The following is a 27,654-nucleotide window of genomic DNA, read 5'->3' on the forward strand; positions in this document are numbered from 1 at the left end:
GAAGAAAGAGTTTCACTTGTTTGTTATTCCTCTGAGTAACATCTTATTTTTATTTTCTTTATATCTGAATATGCTAATTTGGAAGGTTGTGGGGGGTCAGTGTACAAAATGTGTTTATGACCCAGCCTGAGAACATGTCTCTCAAATGCTACAGAAGGTTAAGGTTACAGAATGTAATCGAATGCAACGTGACTGTTTGTAATGCAAAAAGGTTTTGGTTTTTTTTATTGGTGAAATAACAATAATAATAATAATAATAAAGAGACTAAGGGAAATTACTAAATAAATAAGAATGTGAAACAGAAAAATAAAAACTAAACCTTACAGGAGTACTCATAATTATGGTGAAATAATACAGAAAAGGTAAAGTAACGAGTTAGTAAGGGATAATGGCTGACAAGGTCAGGAATGAGTGGACAACGTGCTCGTTGGACGGTTGACTCTGGGAAGTCATCACATTGATGGATTGTCTTGTAATTTTTCCAAGGGACGTTTAAACTCTAGAATCTGTTAACTCTTACAAAGTGGTATAACAATTTATCCAATATTTACAAAGACATTTAAGCCAATAATTAAGAATTTATCCAATGATCTGTCGTAAAACTAGCGACTTGATGAGCTCAAAGCGACTTAAACGACCAATCAACTATCATGATTTTGATGATAAATTCCAATAAATGAATATCTTTTCTTTCTGGATGAGAGTACAAATAAAGGTTGGGATGGAAGTAGAAATGGTAGCTCCAATGCATATGTCTTAAAGGCATCAAACCGTGAACAATTGAAATAAAAGGGAGTCTATGTTAGTGCCAGTATGTCTCTTCAGTTCCGCAGCGAACAATGAATCCCTCTTAAAAGTGTTGTGACTTGAGTGATGACCACTGAAGCAAACAGGCCAACCGAGCCCGAAGAAGAGTTGCTGGCTAATTTGTTTCCCCACAGCTGTGTCTCCCCTAGCTTTTCTTGTTTCTCCTCATGCCTTCATGACGCATAAGTAATAAGTATGATTGTGGGTCAGAGGTTCAAACGATTGCCCACGTGTTTGCTGTCAGACTCTCACGCCTCACAGCTGTACTGCAGTCGGCTGGTGAGAGAAACTGAGCAGAAAGGCCGAGCGCTACAAAGCTGTAGCCCTGAGGGAAACCAACAGGCAAAAGATAAATATGGATAACAAGTAAATATAAATATACCACATCACACAGCCCAACCCTTACCCACATGGTACATGCACTTTTTCCAAGTCAGTTAGAGCAGCTCACTGCACTAACAAAAACACGCTTGATTTCCCCAACATTATCCCGATCAAACAACTCTACAATTCTACAATTAATTTAGCTGACACTTTTATCAAAAGCAACGTACATCAGAGAGTTAGTACAACATAAACAATGATCTAGAGAGGAGGAAACATTGTCAGTAAGTGCAAACAAAGAGCTTTAAGTCTGATAAGACACACAGGTGCTGACAGGAAGTGCACAGTCAAAGAATAACATCGACTGCTGTTCTTTAGAGATCTAATCAGCATTAAAACCATCCTTAAAACGTCATTTAACTTTTTCTTAAAGGCGCAAAGGGACTCGAATGGAGTTCGGCAGTTTGTTCCACCACCGGGAGGCAACAGAGTAAAAAAGCCTAGTTAGAGAGCAGTTTAAATTGGTTGGGTCAAAGTTCTCTATTCAAGTCAAGAATGAACCTTCACACCAATTAAAACCAGTTTGGTGTTCTTTTGTTGTTTGGGCACAATAATAGGGATGACATCATAATGCAATTTGTTCATTAAAGCTCCTGTGAGGAACTTTAATTTTATGTGGATTTTACTACCACAGTGGTTATGTCTTCTTCTTCTTTTTGATGTCTTAAGTGTTTTCTCACAGTAAAACTCATCCTGTGTCTTCAAACCTTTATAATTTCCTGAGTATTTTTTCTGCAGAAAACGTAATAGAAGATTGTTTTGGACATTGTGCTGTTAATGACGTCATCTGACACAAACCCAGAGGCAGTGATTGTAGCCTTTAAGAACAACTTTATAGAAATAAACAACATCTCATACAAATGTCTATTATACATCCTGATTCTATTCTAAGTGGCAGTGTGTCACTTCTGGCAAAGGAAGAAATAGACAATAACAAACAAAATGAAAAAGAAGAGCATACTATGAAACCCCACTACAAATATGAATTGGAACATGAAAGGACTGAAAAGATGACAAAAAAAGACGAAAACTGTCTGCTAAGGAAAACAAAAGCTACAATCATTACCTAATGGAGAAGCATCTCCAAAAGAAGTGACAGGAACGAGTGGCTTCAGGACTGAAGGGATTTTATAAATGTTGCTGATCAATACCACCAAGACCACTGTTACCTCTGTTAACAGGTTCTGGGATTTAAGACTTTCTTAACTAACAAGTTTGTCTATGCACTGAGTTTTGATGAATGAAAACACCAATTTATGGAGAGCAGTGAAAGAAATGGAGAACACCTACCATACAACACTATTAGAACGACTTTAATGAAACAGTCAGGAGACACAGTCGAAAATTTAGAGTCACTGAGACAAAAACAGGGCTTCAAGGCTTCAAGTTTTCAAAAAAGGAATTTGATAATTAAAAAATTCTTATAACCAGATGTGAATAATAATTTATCATTTTAAAATACCACTAAAAATCATTGTTCAATGATGATTGATTACAATTCATTGTGTAATCAATTTTTTTTCTTAGCTGTTATTTGAAAGTTACACAATTTCAGTAGGTCCCTGAATCATGAGTCACAAAATGCTTTGCTTTTTATATCAAAGTTAGCAGTTACACAAGCAACATTAGCTGAGGTGTTAATTTTAAATGTTCCTTTTATCACTGAAATAAACCCCCTCAGATGACCACAATACTTGCCACTGAAATTAATTATGTGAGAAACTTGGATGCCCCTGTGGACATTATGATACCTCTTAGGTATCCAGGGGTGATTTAAGTGTGGTGGCCCACCTGGAGCACTGACTTATGTGCAAGCGGCACCAAGTTTGAGGGCACAAGCACACAGATTAATTTAATCCCCACTAATGACTTTAGTAAATTACACAGTTTGGCAACATATAAATCTTCTTAGCTTGATTCTTTGGGACTCAAAAATACATTCATTTGCAAATAAGTCCATTGCATGTTAGACAGTGTGCATGTGTTTGTCTTGGACATTTTCATGGAAAGACTATGTGAAGAATTTATTTATTCTAACTAAACATACTTTCAAAAAACAAGTTATTTACATGTGAAGAAAACTACCATCAGACTGAAATCATCCAGAATAGTTGATTATTATAGTATAAGTAGTATTGAATAATGAACAACAAATCTTCCTGCTGTCTTTTAAACAATCAAAATCATGATTGTGGGGGGCAGTGAATAGCCTAGCGGTTATGCTGTGCACCCCATGTACAGAGGCTATAGTCCTCTTCACAGTGACCATGGGTTTGAATCCAACCTCGGCCCTTTGCTGCACGTCACCCCCCGATCTCTCCTCCTAACATGTCCTGTCTCTTCAGCTGTCCTATCTAATAAAGACAAAAAGTTGGACGAGCAACAAGGAAGGCGGGGGGGTTCTACAAGGCACTGACACTCTCTTTTCTCACTCAGCACAGCTTGTTAGCTTGTTTTACAAAGTGGAGATAACGATGTATTAATAATATCCGCATCTGTGATTGAAATGCTGAGCTTTGACTTGTGTCAGCCACACCGGAAAAAACGTTTTTTTTCGGCTCACTGTGACCCGTTTATTGACGAGCCTCTGAGTGTTTGTGTTACTCCTCAATAGAAAAAAATCAATCCTGGTCGGATTTGCTTTTACTGGTAACAGAGGTATAGCAATTAATTTCAGTCTGCTATATTACCAGTTTAAACCTCATCACGGGAGCTTTTACATCCCACAAAAAATCCTACAGCAGAAAATAGACAACTGTGTCCCTTTAGTATTTTTCTAATTAATAATAATTTATACATTATTCAGCTTTTATTACAAAAGACGTAATCTCCTCCAAACAATCAACAGAGAAGAGAGCTGCCCTGTGACTATTTTGTGATTGGGAAGATGGTTTTACTTTGAATGACTGAATAGTGGTTGTACATAAAATTTTGCGCCCATTTCTTATCAATCAGAAGAATTATCAGAAACATAAATTACATTATTTTGAATTGGGATTTAAACTCTTTTTGTAATTTTAGATGCTTTCTTTTATGAAGATAATTTACAATTTAGGATTCCAGTGGCTTTGGAGAAACTCCTTCCAAGTCTTGTTTTATATTGTAGTGTGTGTGTGTGGAAGCCGAGCCAGTGGTGAGTACAGCCTGGGGGGGCCTGAGGTTGATTTACCGCCTGTGGTACTTGGTGTGCAGTGGCTAGTGAAATGTTTGCCTTGCACGTTGACCTGAATTTGCTGTCTGACTGCTCTTTTAACCAGACTCAGCGTGGAGAAGTGGATCAAAGTTTTTCAAGGGGGAAGATTCACCACAGGAGAGGTGCTTTCCAGAGGTCTTTGGTGCAATCACTGGATTCAGCCGAGAAAAGAATAACATGGATTGTTGCCACCAGAAGTGGTTGATTCTCTGCACGAGCGACTGCACGGTCAGTTGCATCAGTAGTATGTGTGTATAATATAGAGAGTAAGTTTTGTGGTTTACACAATTTTAAATAAATAAACATGATTTTAAATATCCAATTTCTTCATGCAGGTATGTGATTGCCATTTTAAGACCATTCTATAGTTGTTAAGTTACTCCTTCACGGGGGTTCTGGGGGGAACATGAAACAAAATACAGAGCATTATGAAGCTCATTTAGAATGTTATCCATCTCCCTGAGTTAACTCTGGTGAGTCATTAGGTTGTGCTGCTGGTAGAATGAGTAGGCCTTTCAAGAGTGGAAGGACTTCTTTAAAACTGCTTAAGTTCTTACATCAGTTACATAACCGTACCGCCCAACGATCTACATTTCTGTATTAGTTATTATAAAACTTTTGTGCCCACAGGTCTGTCTTCAGATGTGGCTTGGCTCGCAAACTTTCGAATAAAGATTCTTCCTTGAAAAAAGCAGCTAAATGATTGCATAGGTTTTTTTCTGTCACCAGATGTAATTTAGCCAATAATGAAGAGTTTGCCTCACCTTTTGTTGTGTATCACAATTTATTTCTTTTGTAATAAATAGCTTTAATTTACCAAAAACAACTGGTTTTATGTTGCTTAGATTTTTGTTCAACTTTGTCTCTCTAAATGTGAGTTTGAAGTTTGCATCAGAAATATGAGGTAATGTGGCATATGCAGACTAACCTCTGATTCAAAATAAAGCTTCAGTTACACTCCGAACATGCAATGCTGCAGCTGCTCCACTCTTTCCTCTCTGAACTTGATACAAACCGCAGTGCTGATATGTCTCAGACATTATTAATCCTGATAAGAGAATCAATAAAGTTCCATTGTGGACTCGGCTATCCTGACTTTGAGCTGGGTTGAGGTACATTATGTGCAGACCAGACGTCTCCTCTGTGAAAATGAACAGGCACACACAGAGATGAGGTGAGTTTACCAAAGGAGGACACTGTTTGTCGGTGTCATTCATCTCTACCGCTGCAAACAACTTGTCTTGCCCCAGGCCTTACAGATAGCATGTCATATGTTACTAAAGACATACAAGAAATTAATTTCAACCACATCAACAACTCCGCCCCAACTGTCGTGATGTGAAGTTCGTGTTAGCAAGACAACTGAACAAATGCATCAAAAAAAAAAAAAAAAAAAAAAAAAAAAACAGGAAGGTTTAAAAATGCATAAACCTCTTAAGCCACTCTGCAAAGGCATCAATATTTATGTTAGCCAGAAAAAAAGGAAAGGAATTTATAGCTCCTCACCTGAGTTGTTAGAAACAGTCTGAGAAACCTTGAATTTTTTCAAGGTGTTTTTAAACACATTTGTGCCGACATACAAATGACGGAGACATTGATTTGAAAGCTTCTATAAAAAGAACTTACAACTTAGTAACAAAAAGCCGAAATGTTCCAGTGTTCAACAAATGGAGTACAAATCACAGGGGGCTTTCCCTCCGCATAAAAAGTAGCACATCCAGGGTCATCTAATATGCAGGCCTGTAGCATACAATGTCCTGAGACATTCCATAGAATGGAAATGGAAGAAATTCTAAGTCCCAAAGGTCAGATACTGTATGTAGCTGGAGAGACTAAAAAAAAACCTATCACATATCCAGCTGGGATTCCATTTGCAGAGCAGTGTCCTGTAGCTTCACATCAACTTCATTTTCTTATTCCTTTTGACTCTTTGTGTAACTGCACTGTAATAATTAACACCTGATCATGTGATGTTCAGGCCTACTTCTATTATTAGTCTGACCTAATTTGTGATTTAACATTTGTATTTAACAGTAGCAGCATGTGGAGCAGCGTTTGTCATCCAAGAAGATCAATAAAATGACCATCTATTGTCTTAGGACCCCCCCAAATTTGCAGCATACTAACACTATAATTACTCAAACAGGACCAAGCTTCCACCCTCCCCCCCACTCTCTCTCATAAATTCAATCTCCTGTGCCTCACAAGCTTTATCACTTATGCCTCCCTAATTCTATTACCTGAACATACCTATAAACATGCCTAACCCATACTCCTCCATTTGACTCCGTTTTCACAACTCTCCTCATCCCAAACCCCATTCTCCTCCTCTCTCCTCCTCTCTCCTCCTCTCTTCTTCTCTCATTATACAAGAACCAATGAAGGATACTGAACCAAAAGCGCACTGAGACCTGCCCCCCACCCTTAGTCTGGACCACTGGGTTCCTGATAGCTCCAGCAAAAACTGAACCCTAATCAACCCTCTGTTCCTACCTCAACAACTTTCATCCCATTCTACTTTGACCCCCTATAACCTGACCCCTTCCCCCCATCCTATATCAACCCAGTATCACCTCCTCCTGCCTTGGCTCCCTCCCGTGCCATCTTACTCTGCCCATATTGATCCAGTACCATTTTGAACCCTATAATCTCATCCCACTTCACTCCCTTTATTTCCATATCAATTGGACCTATTTGGCCCTATTCAACTTTAACCCCTTCCATCCCATTCCACTGTGACCCCCTGATATCCCATTTTATGACCCCTATCATTCTATTTTACTTGAATCCCTGGCACCCCATCCTCCTTCAACCCCCTATCATCCCATCATATTTGAGCCTTTTAATACCATCCCATTTCAACCCCTTACATCCTATCTTTCTTTGACCCCTACTATCCATCCTACTTCCACCCAGTATCTCTTAACCCCCTATCATCCCATTCTTCTTTGACCTAGTTTCTCCCTCCTTTGACCACTTTCAACTCATAATACTTTTTTCTACAATCTTCCCATGTTTCCTCTGAACTACTCCGACCCAGTTACACCCTATTCTACCTTGCCCCCCCTGGCATCTCATCATCTAGACCAGGGGTTCTCAAACTTTTTTAGACCATGGACGCCTTTCAGGTGAGACATTTTTCCAAGGACCCCCTCATTATCATAACTTTGATAAGCATATATTAATACTATGTAATAACTATGTTGTACTTTGCAACGATAGAATTAGGCTTTTATTCTTTTCAAGTAATTCATTTTATAAACTGTTAGAAAATGTTGGCTCGGAGGCTCTGAGGTTTTTTTTTTTATCGCTGCGCACTATGAAGTGACAGATATGTCACCATCATATCAGAATTGATCTAAAGTGGGCGGGAGTATGACACAAAATAGCAGATTTTATTGGTGCAGGAGGTCCCAGTTTGTAGATATGCTTTTTAAATGACATAGCACACTTTTACAATTGTTTGTAAACTATTCCGCAGACCCCTAAGCTATGGTTCGCGGACCCCACTTTGAGAATCAATGATCTAGACTCCTTTCATTCCATCCTACTATGATCCCTATTACCCCATCCTTATCAGAACCCTCTACAATCCTTATCATTATGTCCCTTTTTGATCCATCCTAATTTGACTCATATCATCTAATCCTACTTTGGCAACTTTTTTCACCTCCTACTTTGATCCCATATCGTCTCATTATACCTTGACTGCCATTATCTCATCCTATTTCACAACTTCACATCCAGCCTAATGTATGCTGACAGTAACTTGTTCACATTGGATGTGTTAATTTTATATGGATAATTATATCTTTGGGTTAGCAAATCATATCTGATTGACTTTTGACCATTGTGTTTAGTAGATTAATTTTAAAAGAGTTTAAAGAGCTTCATTGAATTCCTGACATTGACTAAAATGTTGATTCAACAGAACAGTAAATCAGTAATCACTTGTTTGTGTGTGTGGTTTGCTTGGAGTGCAGTTCTATCGACAGCCTGTCCTTAGACAGTGTATATAGACATGTTGTCAAAGGTCAACAGGGTCGCATGGGGAGAAGTGACCCTGCAAGAAACAGTATGATGGAAAAAAAGCTTTACATAATATTCAGCACACACACTTAAGCCTCCCAGTCGATGTAATGCTTATCCTTAGAGGGTTAAGAGTGGGGTGGAGCCAAACCCAGTGGACATAAGCTGAGAGGAAGGGTGCATTGTGAACAGCTCAAAAGTTACAGGGCTGACACCTCACTCCTGCTCACATGCACACAAATGAACCCTGAACTAAGGTTTGCCAATAAGTCTAACCTGCATGTTTTAAACTGGCTTAATACTGGAAAAACTCACCCAGGCAAGGGAAAAAGATAAAAACATAGAAAGATTCAAACCTGCTTTAATGCACTAAAAACTGTACTGCTGTGATGCCCACAAGCATGTTACCTTTCTAGCAGACCACTTTAAAGGTCCCATATTATGCTTTTTCTGGTTTTATATGCCCTTTAGTGTGCATGTTTAGGCACATCTATGTGCAAAAATTCAAAGTCCGCTGTAGCATTAGCCGCATGTAACGCTCGGTTCTAGCCCCCCTCGATAAAAATTTATCAGTCCGACGTTATTGTCAGTGTGAGATCATTGATCTAAGCCCATTGGCTCGTTGTGGCAAGCCCAGCAGTTCATGTTGAAATTTCTGAGACGCGTGCTGAGCAACTGACCAATAACGACAGAGCGGATCGGCAGACCAATCAGAGCAGACTTGGCCCACGTGGGGTTTAACAGTGTGGGCTCAGCAGAGTGCAGCTGACGGACTCAGAGCGTAGAGGGAGCAAGGAGGAGCAGTACATGAAAACAGACACTTTTTTCGGACTTTAGCTATTGTGAACGTACAAAAGTAGGTACATAGATTAAATATACGAACCCCAACAAGGGCATAATATGAGCTCTTTAACATATTGGCCTATAAATGCATAAATTGAGTGAATAACTGTATTTTCAGTAAGTATTCCTTTCACATCATTGATTACCCTCCTCTCTGAACCTATCCTCAGTAGCATGGCTTTTATCTTGGCATGTATCCCGTTAGAGGCTCTGTTTGGCAGGTTGTAAAGCTTATTGTGTCAAAAATGTGATACACAGAGTTCATAAATAAAATAACCGGAAGCTCACAAAAACAGCATTTCATGTCTGGCACAATTGAACCTGATTTTTGAGAGTTGAAAAGTGCTTGCAAAGGCTTAGCATGCAAACACATCATGCTGCAGTCACATCTAACACCCTCAGAGACTGCATGCTCATATGCTTTGCTGAGACTGTAATGCTTTTATATGATCAAAAGAGGTCTGTACAGCGAGTAAAATCCACATTTCTAGGGTATGACAGTTGATCATGGTCAGCTAAACCAATAATGGTTAACATAACATGAATATATTATCTTTCATTAAGGTAAGATTTTAAAGGGACAACAAAAATCCCTGAAGTTAGTGCTTGAAACATATTGTAAGATGTTCTATATTTCTGTGAAGTGAACAAACTGTAAAATGTCCCTATATTCGTCCTTACATTGACACTATCCATTACATTCTATGAAAAATGCATTACTCTCATACCCTTAATGATAGATGAAATAAAAGGAGTATTCACAAATCCACAGTCCAAACTGTTAAAGTTAATTGACTCCCCTTAATACCAATGTTGATGCAGGAATAAAACGAACACAACCTCTGGTCAGAGAGACTGATTCCTGTTATTATCTCACTCAAGGACTCTATGAAAGGGAACAAAAAAAATCTTTCACCTGTTTCATTCTACCTGAGGACTGTAATATGTTCAATAATGTGACTCAATATTCTTAAAATCACTTATATGTCTTTGATTCCTGTTCTCATTATTTCCTTTCAGATTCTTCAAAAAAAAAGCACGAATGGCAGAGTGGTTATATCATCACCTATAGCAACCAGCAAAAAACAACATTATCCTCTGGTGCATTTGACAAGCCTACTGTTGGATTGGAAGCTCACTTTAATAGAACTTTTCGATCTTGGCACAATTTCCTAACCTAAACATGTCAATAAATTGAATTGGATCTACAAAGTTGTCAATAAAATGAAGGTAGATATCTGGAAAGGTGTCGACACGTGTTGCCATCGCTTTTCAAACTGAGTGGATCAAACCCCCCCAACAGGAGTGTCTACCTAACACTGAGCACAAACAGAGCAAAGGCTATATTAATGCAGCAAGAGGTGACTACAGAGGGCAGGGTGTGTGTACGAGTGTTTGAGTGTGTGGTTAGTGACTAATGACACTGCACCTGCGCCTGTTAGAGATCACAGCTGCGGGTTTAAATGAAAAAATACAGCCTCGGACACTCTGAATCTGCAGAGTTAAGTTTGATTATGTTGTGAAATTAAAGCAATTATTTATATATATTTTTAAGGTATCATAGGCAACTTCAGCATGTCTAATTATGAAGACAGGAGTTACATAAGGGGACAGTGTTGGTGTGGTGTAAAAGAGGTGATTTGCAGTTTCAGCTCTTGGTTTGAAAATGTTGAATCATCCTGTTTTGGTTAGGAAAAGCCGATTCTTTAAAGCCAATGACTTCAACTTTTCCACAAAATCAGCTACAAGTTAAAAATGTTCTGATGAAAACTACAGATTTTGTTGAAAGAGTTCAGAAAAATATCTTCATTTTAACCACAGTCTACAGTTAAATACAGAGAAAAGTGGCAATGCCCCAAAAAATAGCCTTCCATAATTATTGTGGACTTGTTTCAGCATAACATGTGTGATTGGAGGAGACTTAAAGACTCAGCTCTGTAGCAGATTAGACAGCCAAAGATTGGTGCTGCCTGACAGCGTAGAAGTCTGCAATGCAATCTGCCGATTAATGCTGAGGAAATCTGGATCTCTGCCTGTGATGAATTTCTTCTTCAATGATGAAATTCTTTGTTATGCTTACATTCGGTGACCATTATTACAAATTCATATTCCTTTGAAACTGTTATTTCCAACTGAAGAGCTTCTTCCCTCAACCCTTTCCCTCATATCTCAACATGATATCTCATTGTCTAAGTAACCCTAGCCCATGCATCTAAGAGAAATAGAAAGCAATAGAATTAGCCTATAATTGCAAGGCCTGTAAACTGTAAGTGAGTTTGGGCAGATTTGTCCTTTAACGTTCAGTGAGCAGCACACGTGCTATCTGATGCAGCTGCTGCACTGACAGAAGGTGTAATGATCATTGAGAATCACTGTCATCACTGCTTCACGTCAAAACAGACTGGCTTTACACATCAAAAATAAACCTAATTAGCATTAAAATATATCATGGTTATTCTGCAATAGAGAAGCACACATTAACATAACTTATTTGATATATTTTCTGAATGTTTGCAAATTTGACTTTGAAGCCACCACCTGAAGCCACCACATTTAAATAACTCTCTGTTTGTTCTTGAAAAAAAAAAAATTAAACATGAACATGCATGATTAACTACTTTTTGCAATAACAGTATATGCTCTTACTGGTTGTGTTGTACTTCACCCCGTTAATGTACTCCGGGCAGGGTCTTTCCACAATCCTCCCGGTGCTGCTCCGCGGCCAGCAGGTTCCAATCTCATCCGTTGTGGCATTGCAATAAAAACCTTTGGAGGGAGATAAAAAATTAAAAAGGGCTGTTTATAGTTGTAGTTTTTATTTTCCATGACTCGACACAGAAAATTAAAGGAGGCAAGTCCATCTTACCATCAGTGGTGAGCAATGAAAGAGATGCGTTTTCCAAAAAAGTGTCCTGGAAAGCATCCATCAAACTACAGTTCAAGTCCGCGAGTTCCCCGAAAATAATCTGATAAAATGTAGCATCCATGGTGAGAGGAGAATAATAAGAGACTACTTCCAAGTCCGAGCGGAGATGCACACACTGAGCACAGCGGTGTTCACGCGCTTTTGAATCGGAGTAATGACAGGCAGAGAGAGCTCAGCGCTCGCGCGCCCGGTCCATCAGAGCCGCGCGCGCCCGCATTCATCCACGTGCTGCAGCAAGCAGCTGAGAGACAGCCGACACAGCGAACTCACCGCATCCTATTGTCACTCTGACATTTCCCAACTGTCACCCACCTGTCGGGTTTATTTAAAGTGGGAGAAGCTGCATGCTGAGGGTGGAGGCTTGAGTTAATGAGCAAGTGCAGTTTCCTTTGATTTAACACTTTAAGCTCATTAGCCCACTATGTTGTTGTTATTGTGCCTCATTAATATAGGCTATAAAGAATAAGTTCCCTTACATTAAATTGGACTAATCCCCACTTTATGATTTAGGCTACACCTAGTGCATACCCAGTATGCCCAGGGTCCCAGTTCTAGAGTTAGTCAGTCTTCGGTGTGTTCAAGTCTTCATGGAAAAACGCACTAATGCTCAAATGCACGATGTGTTCTATGTTATTGCTCAGAAAAAAACAAGTCAAATTAAACTGGGCAGCATATAAAAATGAACCAAAACCGATAAGCAATAAGGAAATGACAATAAGTTATTTTTTAAAAATGCCAACATTTACTGTAGTTTGCCATGTTGCTGCATAGTATTATAAGCCTTTCGCGGCCTCCAACTAGGCAAATGAGTAAACAAACTTGTTCCACTGTAGAAGGTCTTCCAACTAATGGGTTCCTTTTGTGGAGTTTCCCTTTCAGGAAGAAATTGTTCAGTTTTTTTAGTTTTTTTTACCATGTTGGAGACTCTTCTTACCAACTGTTCCAACACCATACCAATCAATCAATCTTTAATTCATAACTAATGTTATCTTGACACACTTTACAACAAGAACAGGTCTAGACCGTACTCTTTGTTATAAGTAACAATGAGGTTTGCAAGGACAAACTACCTTTTAACAGGGAGCAACCTTGAGCGAAACCAGATTTATTTTGAACAACCAGCTGCTGCGCCTGTGTTGGGCTTAGAAAGAGGGATAGAGGGAGATAGAGATGGATACAAAGAAGGAACATGTGATTGCATAGGAAAAATTAGTGACCGACTTCTAAGCAATTAAATACAACACATTGACTCTGACAGCGTCCGTGTTGTTTCCATAATATTGGAAAAACAAAAGTTGTGAACACTCTTAAGTTGAAAAGAATTACTACCTGACTTGGGCAATGGGACAATAAGCAGGAGTGCAGAATGAGTGCCAAAAAGAAAGAAGTGATGATTTGATGTTTAGCATATAGCATGAAATATAGGTTGGATGCTTTGTTGCTCGATTGAATATTAGCACATTCACTTCAAGCTATGCTGCTATTAACTGTAAATATTACATTTTATCTACATGAACTTGTTTTAATAATCTAACCTTAATCATAACAACAGCTCACATGCCATAGCTGCTCTCTTTCTAATGTTTACCATAAGTTGTACTGTAACTTGGACTGAAGGATCCGGGATATCCTAGTTAATTAGGGGATGATAGACAAGGGAGCAGGAACTGGTGTGTCAGTGGGAGGGGCTTAAGTTGAATGTGTGCCAATAGGACTTTTTGTTTTAACCTCTTAAATTAGGCTCAAATTGAAATCTGGAGTAAGGAGCATACAATGACTTAAACAGATCATTTTCATATCTGTGTTTCTAAACTAACACAGTCTCCTCTCTATTATACACTTGTGGTAAAGAAAAGTACTTTAGGTAAGGCATGGCTCTTTACAAGTGTCAGTCTGCCTGAATGTCATTGTACTATTACTACTGGGAGTTGTTTTTAGATGACAGTCTGTTTAACTGTACAGCTGGGAAACTGGCCCTGCAGAATTATTTTCCACTTAGGCATGATGAAAAGCTATAGCCTGCATAAAGACTGATTGATTTTTCTTCTGTTTGCAAAGTGACTTTGGCTGAAGTTTCAGCACTCATACCTCTACAGCTGCCTGGGTTGTGTGTACTTAAATTTCTTATGTAATAAATATTTGAATAGTGTTTTCATGTTTCATGTGTACCTCACTGCTTTTTTACTGGACCTTAACATTGTTCCTTGTACATACACATTACACTCACTGTACTACTCTCTGCTTGTACATACATTTTTTAAACATCTGACTATTTATTTTTTCTATTGTCCCCTTTTAAAAATATGCATATGTACACATATATACGTATATATATTTTTTTATTTGTTTAGTGTCTTGAGCCAGATGTAACAGAATTTCATTCTACTGTGGGGGCGGTACAGTTTGTTGGGTTGGGAACCGGGGGGTCGCTGGTTCCAGTCCTGATGGGGACCAAATCTGGAAAATGGTCTGATAACTGGAGAAGTGCCAGTTCACTTCCTGAGCACTGCTGAGGTGCACATGGGTTGGTTAGGAGGTGCTCATATATAAGTTTTTCAGTGGTGTGACAGCATGGATGTGCATTGTTGTGTGTGTGTGTGTGTGTGTGTGTGTGTGCGGTGGTATTAACCTACACCTTTAGGTTGGGTGAGTGGTGCATTTTGTTTGTGGTGAGTCCTCTGATTCATTCACAATCTGTCTTTAGAGCCACTCTGTGCTGCCCCCCTCTGACTGTCTCCACTCCCTTCAGGCTTTCTTTTATAATGACCAGCAGTTATTGATTTTAGGTCAAAATAAACATTTCATCTGTTATGTGGCTTGACATGGTTATTTTTCATGTTTTCTTAAGAGCTAGTTGTAGCTGTTTTCATGGAAACATTCTTCAGTGCAGGCGACAAACAGACGACTTGAACTACTGTGAGAGAATGCTGTTTGTATGTTTGCACTGAGGAAAATCAGCCAAGTTGAATGTTATCAGCCCATCAAAGCTGTGTTTGCACCTGTCACCGGGGCATAGATATGATCCAATAGGGGCCCTACTGTACGTGCTTGTCATCTTTTTGTATAGAGGCGACAACCCATATTGACACTTAGAGTGCACGACTCTAAGGCTGAATTAATTATAAACGCAGTGATAACGTTATGTACAATATATGACTTCATTTTCTTCTTTGATAGTTTCCTTTCGTGTGTAATGACTTTTTTAAACCAAACATGAGATCTAAGGTCTTTATTTGTAAAATAGAAAAATACATTTACATATAAAGATGCACAGGTAACCAGCCTACCATTAAAACCAAAGTTGCTAACCCAAATTCACAAGCACATTTTAGATGTTTTTGAATAGCTAAAGAAGGAACAAGAATACAATTTACAAGATTTTTTTATACACCGTAAATTAACAAATTTTACTTAAATATGACTGTACTCGTTATTGTTCTCCTTTTCAAACCTCACTAAATGGCAACAATTTCACAACACAAATCCCATGTCTATTATGGTTAAAACAACAAGGAAGGTCTGATAACGCTCTGCCAGTCACAGCAGAGACATCGATGCATGAGTGTTGATATTAGGAAGTAATTCACATTTTGGCCTCTACAGTAGAGTCAGCTAAATCTGAAGAAATGTAATCTAATGTGAGTGAAATGATAACACACAATGGACTCTTTCTTGACCTTCCAAAGCTGGTGAGAAATTCCAGGGTTTCCAAGAATCATCAAATACCGACATTATTCTCTGAACAGGCTGAAACATACTCTATACTGTTCTGTACCAGTTTTGAACTTGTTGGATTATATGGGAAAGCTAAGACAAGATACAAACTGACTCAATGACAGCTCAGGTTAAGTGTTATGACCTTGATACAAATGATAGATGAAGGGAGCACGCTGCAACTCTCAAGATTATTTTCACATTTGGCAAATTGTCTGGGACAGTAAAACTGGCTTAAATGTTATTTGGTTACAGGCTTGTGTTGTTACGAGTCAGGAGGTTCAGTGTTTTGCAGAGGGAAAGAGTCTCATTTTACACATCGATTTCAGCAGCTCCCGAAAAATGAGAGCTTCTAGAAATAGGCAGGCTTCCCCTTAACATTAAAGGCCTGTTTGTGATTTTTAAAATGTGAAAATAATTAGGAGTACAATGGAAATGGGTGTGTAGTTAAGTACGCCTAACACTTGACATTTTGAGAGGAAAACATTTTGAGAGGAAAAAAAACTAAAGTACGGTAAGGATCTGTGTCTGGCCTCTGCATCGGCTAAACCTGCCACTGTGTGGCCACTGTGTGGCAGGTTTAATTTAGTTTCAGAGTTTCAGTTCATGACATGTTCATGGCAACTCATCTGTCTGCTTATCTAGTTCACAGATGCTTGTAAATATGCACAAACATTTGTTGTTGAGTCAGTGAAATTAATCATTAATAAAGTGACCTTTACTCAGAACTTAAATGGCTATTTGTGGATGTTTAGCAACAAGCACCAGTGACTCATAGGGTATGCAAAATACATGTTCTTGGATCAGCAGACACGCTATTTCCTTTTACCCAATTAGTTTCTATTTGTTATATAATTAACTAAACATACAAATACAAAAGTGTAAATAAATCACTGCATGAAACTATAAAAAATAATGGCTCCAAATCATGAAAGCAGTCCAATGAAAAGTGTCTAGACCCGAGCTGTGCCTCATAACTGAGTCTAATATCTCGTCTGTTTGCCTGTTAAATGTGAGACTCGACCTTTTCACCAACGTGAGGCTCCCTTCACGGCCCTTTCTCACATTTTAACACCTGCTGTCTTCACATCACGTTCTCATAGATCTGCAACACACGGTCCAGCATCTGAATGTTGACTTGACCATGTGAGGAACAACATTATCATTTCCCCCCCCCCCGCTATTAATAGTACACCTAAAAGTTAATTAATTCCACTACAGCACTCTGCAGAACTGCACGCAGCTTTCTATGATGAGGGGAGAAAGGTATGTTCACTTTTTCTAAAATCCAAAGAAAAAAAAGGATTTAAGTTGAGGAATCCTTCTATTTCTGTATTTCTATATAATATAATGGGAATGGTATCACTAACATTTTTGTATCCTTGTAAATGGTGACATTACAAATCTTACTTAGAGATGGGACCGATCTGATCTTATATTGGTATCGTGTCCGACGCGTTGACGTAATTTACATATCGGATAACGTTCTGAGGGCCTCAAGCCACGTCACAGATCAAGTAATATGGTTGGCCACTTTCCCAACTCACAGTCTCACTTTGAAGACATTCAGACTGTAAGAACTGTAAGACTCGTCTCCATGACAACGTCCAGATGAGATGGAACAGCTCCTTCTTTATGATCAAAAAAACAATTCCTACACAAGTTTAAAAGATTGAATTTGAAAACATAAGAGTTGTTGCTGCTTCAATGCAATGCCGGGTTTACTACAGCTTTGTGTAGCCTTACAAACAATAACACTATTAGTTATTTTTGATAAAAATATTGGTATCAATATCTGTATCAGTTCATATGGAGCAGAACCGGATCAGAATGGAAAAAACGTGGATTGGTGCATCTCCACTTACAATCTAAGTATTTGTGACAAATACACTCAACACTGTACATAACAATTTGAAATCAAATGTACATTAAAAAAAATAATATACACACATCAATAAAACAACACAAATGTAGCATCTAGACACCATGTTGCAAATTCAGATACCACAACCAAATACCATAACACAGCTAAAGTCCTTTGGACTTCCAGGCTACACAACACTTTATAGTAACACAGCATGACCACATTTTTAAAATTGTACAAGGAAACAAAGTCCTGCAACTTGACAGAATTAAGTGTCCACAACACAATCAAGTTTTAAAATAGAACTAAATTCCACAGTCAGACCAAATGCTGAATGGAGGTGGCCCAAAGGAGTACAGAAACATTATCGGGGCGCCAAAAGCAGATATGTCACACAATAACACTTGTTTCCACACAGGCAAAGTTATTAAAGTCTGCTATATTTACAACAGGAAAATTAGGTTAAATGAAAGTCTTTTTTGGCTTATTTTATACAACCAGATGGCGTTTTTAAACACTGGATCAGAGTATCAAGATGTGTCATAATAACAATAAGGAAATACAGCAAGTATAAGAAAAAGAGGACACAATGAAATGTATGAACTGAATTAATTTTTCAACCAACTCTCAGAACGTCAATTTCAAATGTCACATCTTTGCTGCTGTTCTTAAAAGCTCCAACCCCAACCCTAACCCTAACCCAGACCATAATTAATACTGATGCTTCTTCATGACCTCCAACTGCATTAAATACCACTATCAAAGAGATGGGTTATTTCTACATAGAGGTTTTATAGGCCTATCACTCCTGCCACAGGGGAGGTGTTAGATCAGGAGATTAACTGCACACTGTCCAAACAGACCTTATAAAATGATTCCACACTAAAGGTTCATTGTGAGTTGCACACTAGACATTTTAAATAAAGACGATGAGATTTTATTTGTCAGGACAACACGACTCTCACATGTAGTGGAAGACATCAGCAAATACTTTATCTGCAGAGGCCTTCAAAAGCAACATGATGTAAAGGTTCCTCAAAGGAGCTTCAAATAGGAAACAAACATTCTCATCCTTATTAATCAATAATTTTTTCACCAAATTACCATTTGCATTTGCAGAATTGTATTCCTCTGGGCTTTCTACTGCTGGAGGTAAGTGAATATAAAAACACATGAATGAGTAATGATTTGTATCAGCAGTTTCAAAAGAATGATAATAAAACGTCTCTCTTCTACTTACATGTCATACTATGAAACATTAAGTGTTTTGAGCCTCAGGAACCTCTCTTTGTATGAACAACAAAGCGCTCTCTGTGAGATTCATTTCATCAGGGTTGCAGGGACCCAAAGCTTGCATCTTTGAGCCTCAGATTCAGGAGCCTTTGGTATCGAGAGACGTGAAGGCATTTAGACCTAATCCTTCTCGACTCAAGTCAACCATAGACTGTGTACTGATTCATAAAGGGTCGTTGATTTCATGTGCTTGGTTTTCTCTGGCGATATTAAGCCTTGGGGTGTTTGATGACTCAGGGTTTTATATATTGAGTAAGTACAGGCCGCAGATAAGAATCCAGCTTCATCGGGCTATGGATGACTAATCAGATGCAGAGTGGACCTCAGCGCAGAGATGCAACTTTTGATAATTATTCGTTTTGCTTTTCGAGGTCGCAAACTGAATTATTCACTTCAAATTGATGGGACATTCCTGTTGTTTACTCTCAGTTTTCTTGCCCATGGCGTGTATAGAAAGTCCTTTGAAGAAAATCCTTTACCCTTAGAGTCTAGTTGACCTAATTCAAATAAATGGAATATTTGCAACTGAGCCATTTAATGAAAAATAAAAAAAAAGCTTTTTTTTTTTCTTCTTTGGCTGACAAAGGCAGAGAGACAAAAGCATCCCGAGGATGAGAAAATGCAGGCAGACTTTCTGTTGGAGGATCATGGAAAGTCTGACCGTAGAGAGGTAATGAAGGGGAAGTTGGAGCTTTAAAACTTTCAGGGTTGGGAGAAATTGTACCTGAAAAAAGAGAAAAACTCAGAGATCAAATATTGCTAAAACATATATATAAAAAATCGAATATACATTAAATGGCACAATGACAAGATTTTATTGAGCTTTAAAGTGACTCTGAAGGGTAAAAGATCCCATGAGTCAGCCTGGGAAGCTATGCATGACTGCAGGCTCCAGTATGAGCTAAATGACATCCTCTCATGCAAAGTGGTGACAGGCCTCAAGGTGACTTGTTCATTGCATAGCTGTTTAACAGTGCAGCTCAGCAGACACACTCAGCCCCGCTCAGGTGGCACGAGTGATAAGCTGAGTTCATTGTAGTCGTTTGACTCTCAGGTGATTTGGGTGAGGATGTGAATAGCGCAGTGCGGTCTTATTCTGTCGTTCTGCTGCTGCCAGCGCTGACCTACTCGTCTGAGTCAGTGTGACAGAAAACACAGAACAGCATGTTCAACACGTGCCTCATGTAGGTTGAGCTTTGACCTCTCTGCTCTGTCTGATCAGAGTAGCAGCGACTAAATAGAGCAGTGGATTAACCCCTCCAGTCCAATGAGGAGAAACAGCTTTATTTTAAAATGCTTGAGGGTGAGAAAGGTAACTGCAGTATAATTTATTTATTGACACAAAGGACCGGATGTCACTAGTATTTTTAGCAAATAAATAACTAAACTGCACTGTAAACTTTGCCTCACGTCTGTGATATCACAAGCAAAGTCCTTGCGTATTTAATCATTCATAATCATATGTTAAAGGTCTATGGCTAATACTCAAATGAAAATAATATAACTTTATTTTTTAGGCTTAGAGTACTGCTGTGCTTTTATTGAGCTTCTAATAGTAATAGGTCTTTTTTGTGCAGGGCTATATTGTCATTATACAATGTGCTAAGCATTGTGTGAGTGTGTATGTGTATGTGGAACTGAGCTAAAGAATCTGGCCTGAGGTTGTTCAGTTTATTAACTGAGGTAGGTGCTTTGAAAGAAAAAAGGAGAAAACATATGTTCAAGCGAATGAAGTCTCAGAGAAGGAAAAAGTGTGAGACCATAAGGAGATTGGGTCCAACTCTGCAGGATGAGAATGGTTATTCTCCCATTCTGCCTCCACAACAAATGAAGTCCAACATTCAGCTCAAGCTTCAACACTATCATGCCGGTTGACATGTTTTGGCTCTTTGTGTCTGTTAAGAAGCATTCACACTGTCATGCAATTTGCATCAGTTTTGTTTCCTTGCCAGAGAAGATAACCCAAGTGTTTTTTTTGCAACTAAAAGCTCAATGAGATAATCCAAAACAACCTTTTGTAGTCTGTGATATTACCAGGACTATTGGGAGTCTGAAGTGTGATTTATCCTGATGAAGATGAGAAAATACTTTTATTCTAAAGCCTTTTCTCCAAGGGTGTGCTTTTCTTCTCCTAGAGTTTACACAGCACACCTTCCAAGAGCACTGCAAACCTGAATAAATATATTTTGTCTGCTGCTGATGTAACTTTTTGGAATACATATTTCCATGTTGACTGTCACTATGTGTATTTCACTACAGTATGGTTATTCAAGAAAGTCAATCATTTAGCTTGCCAAGGATAATCTTGTATATTAAATAGGAACGGACCCTCTAAGAAGGGTTGAAGGGCATAATAAATCTATATTTAATCTGCACATTAAAAAGATAAATAACAATGTGGCAATGTAATAAACAAACCCACTATAAGTAGATGTTATCATTTTCACAGTGGATTCCCTTTAGGAATACCCCCGAAACAGAGAAGAAGACTGTCAATACAAACTGATTGCCATAATTATTATCTCTCCTACTTGGTTACGACACGCTGGAGCCGCTTGAGAAAAGCTTGACAATAGCACTAATCTTTCCTGTGGAATTGATTATTTAAGCATTACACCCCTCTCTACGCTCATTTGATCTATCATTTTTTTAATCAAGAGGAACTGCGGTTCACGTTAAAATGCCAGATAATTAAGAGAAAAACTAAACCATAGGTCCAGACCATAGACTGTAAATATTAATGGACGAACCCTGAGTGACGTCAGCCATCTGTTGCGGCAGGGGGCTCCGGAGGCTCATCAGTAGTAGCCGCCATGCTGGAAATGGTGTCTCATCCTAACCGAAGCTGAGGCAGGTTTTAAGCCTCTCGACGAACCGTTACATTGCGGCCAACTATGGATAACACATAATGTTTAAAAAATCAAAACACAGCGCTTTTTTTTTTAACTCACAGTGTGCACCTATGAGGACAATAACTAATCCGACCTATTTAGTTTTTTTTACCAGGCTGTAAACATGTTAATTTCTGCTGTAAAAACGGATTTTTGCCAGTCAGCTGATGGGACTTCCAGTGTTCATGGAGCCAGCCTCAAGAGGACCCTCAACGGACTGCGGGATTTTGCACAATGCGGAACATTGGCTTAATTTTTCAAGGTTGGAGGTTGCCGCTTGGTCCAGACCCCAGTAAAACAGTGCCTTCTACAACACATTTAGTATTGGATAGCTTGTTTTATTCTGCCATTACACCAGACTAAGTATCTAAGTAGGCAGAAAGTTTTGCTGTAGAGTGAGTATTAAAGAACATGATGAGTTGTGTATAGCTATACGTGAAATGTGCACAGCTTCCTGCTGATGTAAATGGAAGCCATTATGTTTTGATTGTTATTAATTGTTCAATTTTCTTGGTACTTGGTATAATGTATTTGTTTATTAAGGATACCTGTAGGCTACTTGTCCCAATCAGACTTCAATTCCACATAAAGTCTGTCCACACAACACCATAGCATTGCTGGAATGAGAAACTTAATTTCAGGGCTAATCTGACTGCCCCCTGTACCCTGTGGTTAAATGAACACTGTTATGTTGATTCTTTCTGCAACCATGGGAAAGCATTCTATACAACAAAAACAGTGGATGAACACAACGTTGCAGAGATTGCTCCTCCCTGAAGGGTAAACAAAGTTAATTTTACACATGAAATTATCTTTCAAACACATAGCTGTCAGCACTAATGATGCTCTGCTACATTTACAGAGTGCTACTAAGTGATTTCTAATTTAATAGTAATAAAACACAATTTAAAGTTATTTCATAAACTCTTGAATTTCTCTTTTTAAACTGGAGGGAGCTGCTGTAGAGAGCTGGATGGCACAGCATACAAATTATCACAGCTGTGTATTGTTTTTAGGTGTGTGACTAAATAAAAAGATCTCCCAGACTGGTGATGATAAGTGGTTGTGTGAAGAAACTCTTGCACAGTGTAACAAGAAAAGTTATGCTGCTTGTATGAGGTGGCTTGTCAGACACTGCATCTACTCACTTAGGATGAAGAAATATGTTCAGTAAGGCGACTTGATTTCCCAGAGGGAGATTTTTCATCATAATATCGCATGCGTCACTGACATGCTATGAGTGTTTTTTGCATACATGGACTGACAAAGAGCACTGCCTTGCAGAATGTCACCCCCTATGCTTTATATTGAACCTGTGTTCAATTATTTTAGTTTCAAAGGCAATTTTTTCACTTTGTTGTGAAGGACACAAGTAACAATGTTGGAAATTGTTCTGATAAGTTGAATAACACATCTGTTTTAGACTCTTTGTGTGCCTGAAGTCATGATTCACTTAATGCCATATTGTGGCGACTATGGACTAGAACAATAAATGAAGCTTTAGAGCTCTTGTTCAAACCTTCAGAGACTCCAAACATCTGCTTCACCTCATCACAGCTCAGTGTGAGATGGTTAAAATGATCTTCATTGAAGATCCTCTCTCTTGGCCCACGATCTAAGCCAGATGGTCTTCCCCAGTGTGAGTGAAAGCACTGCAAACATAATTGCAGCAATATACAAGTTCTTATCCCATCATCTCCTTAAACAGTTACCAGAGGACAGGGATGACTCTCAGGATAACTTCTGATCTATCTAAGCAGTGTCTTAAAGGATCTAAATGCCAAGTAAACTGACCTGATTTCCCTGTTTTGATTGTAATAAAAGCAGTATATTTTGAAAAACATACACACAAGTTTTCACAATGATGCTTTGTCCTTGTTTGAGGGCTTAAGTAAACTGTGTCTTTGATTTTTCATCCAAAGCAGCAATTTACCCTGAGGGAATATTTGCATAGTTGACTTTGCATTATCAGTGAAGAGTGAATGACAAACAACAAAAACAGGAGGACCAGAAAAATGCAGCATTTGTGTTTGTCCAAAGGGTTTGTGTATTTGTTGTTGCAATATAGCCAATAGACTTTTAAGAGACAAAACTGCAGTAGAGAAGAATTATACAAATATGAAAAAGTTTGTCAGCAAACAGTTATCTGTGTAATGATCCAGCAAACACCGCGCCAATTGAAAATGTCTTTTTGGCCACCTGATGATAGCTTTGAAATAATTTCAACACTTTTGTTGGACCTCAATGATACGAACTGTGTGTTTTGACTACAAGGGCACTCCACAGGAAACTGTATTTGATCACCTTTAGTAGTATAATATATACATCAAATTCAAGGGAAGGACACGACGTTGGATTGGTTTGGTGGCAACATTTTTGTGTTTGTAGCCATATTAAAGTACACTTGTAAAAAAAAAATAAACAAATGAATTACTTTAAAAATGTTTTATCGCCTTATTCCCTTTACGTCCTCTTTTGGACTAATGAGTTAGTTCATTGAAAAAGGGAATACATTTAGAATATAATCACACAGAAATGTGCTTGCTATAATATTATCAACTTTTTCCCCAACCACTGATTAATGTTAAAGGGTTATAATGTATCTGTATTTTGTAGAAACATTTGTTTTATTCTTAATGACTGAAGCAAAAGCATCTCAGCACAGTCACCACCACTGCTGTTTGTATTGCGGAAAATTTGTCCAACAAGTAGATACATAAATAAATAAATAGCAAAACTACTTCCATCCAATCCCACAGACAGTCACATTCATATTCTGCATCATCATCTGGATTTAATGCAGCACCTTAATGAAGAAGCGATTGAATGAAGCTGAGGTCCTCACCACATAAAGGCATGAATAATAGAGACGACACCTCTGCCACAGGCTGCCGGATGATGGCTGATGTAATTCCACATTTCCAGTACCTTTGACCAGAAGTCATTATTCAGGAGATCCCTCCCATTGCTGGGTATCAGAACAGGAGAAATGCAGGCTGGTTTGTCGAGGGAGTCACCGAGAAATCCTAATATGGATTTACCAAGAGGGAAAAATGTTAAAAACAAAACAAAGTTTAAGTCGTCACATTTTCTCATTAAAAGTGAGGCAGTATGGGCCTTCGCTCCAGTATAATTCTTTACCATAAAATCAAAGGACATTCACAGAATCAGATCAATTGATCAGTGCTTCAATTTCCTGGATCATTAAAGTAGCATAAACAATTTAAATCTGAAATTCTCCTTTCGAAAATTTTCAGATTGTGTTGTTTTTTTGTTGTGTAACCTTTGAGGCAGCCCCCAAGTTAACAAGCGTGTTCCCCATCTCATCTGGGATTTAATCAGTGATGTTGTTCAGTGTGAGGTGCTGGTTACCATTTTAGTCAACTCCTTAATCTCACTCGAACATAATAGATGCAGTTTTCTGACAATATGTTTTACTTTAGGATACAAATATTAATGTTAGACCTGCAAAAAGCTGTACTTCCTAAAAAGATCATAACTAGGGTGCAAGATGACAGTTAGATTATTCCTTCCTGGAATTTATCAGTTTAGTTTTCAGGAAAGGAAGCAAAACATAATTTATTTATAAATTACAAACCAATATATGAAGTATATTGGAGTCTAATCCTTTGCCATTTGGCCTGTGCTGTAGGTACCACACAGGAAGAGAAACTCTCAGCCTCCAGACTTTAGATTCCCCTGAGTCCTCAGGTTCATGTCAGGGAGTGAGTCTGCATGAACCCAATGCAGCAAACACAGACATACAGAATACTGAACTGTTTCCCCAAGGAAATTTAACATGCTCTGCAAATACATACTTTGTGCATTTAATCACAGGTCTCCAATGTGCAAGATGTCTAACAGGGTTTTCTCTCTCCTACATTAGACCTGTTCTGTTAATGGGATTCTGTCATAGAAATTAACATTGTTTGGGTGAAAAATTATTATGAGAGGTAATTATTGTTCACCTGTGGGTAGTAACCAAGACACAAGTAATGTACAAATTAGAAAGGAAATGCAAATGGTACATGGATCCACCTTTTTAGAGGTGAGGCTATCCTGGTGGGAAGGTTATTTATTTATGTTCCTGAATAAAGGGTTTGATTTCTTTTGGTTACATCTTTATTTTTTCTTTACACAAATCTACATTTAATTGTACCTCTCTTTTGCTGTATATACTTAATTTTTTGTAAAAAAATAAGAAATCTAAAAGCGTAAGTAGTCGTAACAGTGAAATATTTAAAAATCTCCAAAATTAGGATTAATTTTGCTATATAAGGACAATTATTATGTTTTGTACTTTGTTGTCTGATAGCCAATTTGACCAAAATAAGCTTGTTAAAATACAGTTATTATACAAAAACTTGATCCAATAGTACTTTAGGAACTTCTGATTCCAATCTGAAATTCGCAATATGTCAGACATCAACTTAATTAAATCATAAAATGACCTTACTATTAGATCCCGTCTGATTAATCTTCTGATTTTAGCATATCCAGTGACTATCAGTATCGGCTAATTTTATCGCAGATATTACTAGATTCATTCAAATTGCATTTCATTTGAGTTTAATTGGATTAAACTAGCAGTTCTCTTTCACCAGCAGAGGGTGCAGAGTGTCACGCTGTTGGTGATGCACGTACATGCATAGTTACTTTCCAGTTGAGTGACCATCTTGTCATTCTTATCTTTTGCACAAGTGTTTAATAACTGCATGTGAGGGATCAACTCAATAACTGTGTATATCTTTCTCTTTCTCTACTGATCGAACATAGATATCAGCCAATTTATTGTTATCAGAGTTTTTTTCTAAAAAGCTCCACGACCAAAACGTGATAAAACTAAGATAAATATTGGAGAAGCTTCTTTTTTTTTTTTTTTTTTTTTTTTTTTAAAAAGGAGAGCGGTTAGAGCAAAGAAAAGTTTCAAGACCAATGCAGAGCTGGCTAAACACTGAAGCTTCATTGTCTGCGACATGGCAACCTGCGTGCGCGTCAACTCTAGGGAGAAGGAGGCAGGGGGAGACAGCTCTCTTCAATGTTTTGAATTTGGACTGCAGTACCACTTTTAATCCCTACATTTAAGAGTTACATATTGCTCCTTTAATGTGAAATATTGGGCAACCTTACAATCATCATTCCATTAAATAATAAACTTAGCTTAGTGGGGAAATGATGGTGTTGTGAAGTCAAAGGTGTGCACTATCAAGATGATTTGCCATTGCTAGACGTTGACACTGACATCACAAAGTTCACCAAAGTTGAACTTAACAAGAAAGATAAGCAGGGAATAATGTCAGGCTCCCTGAGTGGGTCCGTTGATAGCAGCAGCTCCATTAGGATGAACTGATTTGTTTTATCTGCAAGAGAAGAAAATGTGTAATTGATCCCCAGAGAAATTCAAGAATATGTCTCAGTCTGTCTCACTGTTCCCCCTCAACAGTCACATTCTCACTTCCCAAGGTCACTTATTGGAATTCACTTCACTCTTGAGTTCCTCTGAATCAGGTGTTACTGTATACAGTATGATATGCATTGAATAATAAATGATGATCTCCTAATATTCCTAATTTAAGATGTAATTTGTATTTTATTTGTATCAATTTAAGCAGCATTTTAAATCATACCTAAATGTAACTGCAAGATTAAATATTAGTTAACCTACATTACTCAACATTTCCGTGTCACCTCGAGAGTCGTAGAGTGGCA

General features: G+C 38.2%; 1 protein-coding gene across 1 annotated transcript in view; it reads right to left on the reverse strand.

The window, feature by feature from the left end:
• Positions 1 to 12,433, reverse strand: part of LOC109999340 (corticotropin-releasing factor receptor 2) — a 47,058-nt gene extending 34,625 nt beyond the window's left edge. Inside the window, exons 1-2 of the mRNA XM_065954201.1 lie at positions 12,124 to 12,433; positions 11,904 to 12,023 (exon numbers count right to left, since the gene is read on the reverse strand). Of these exons, the coding sequence (XP_065810273.1) occupies positions 11,904 to 12,023; positions 12,124 to 12,244 (241 nt within the window). The 5' untranslated portion in view covers positions 12,245 to 12,433. The remainder of the gene's footprint in view (positions 1 to 11,903; positions 12,024 to 12,123) is intronic.
• Positions 12,434 to 27,654: the final 15,221 nt, after the last annotated feature.

This window comes from Labrus bergylta, chromosome 4 (genome assembly GCF_963930695.1).
Source record: "Labrus bergylta chromosome 4, fLabBer1.1, whole genome shotgun sequence".
Taxonomy (NCBI): Eukaryota; Metazoa; Chordata; class Actinopteri; order Labriformes; family Labridae; genus Labrus; species Labrus bergylta.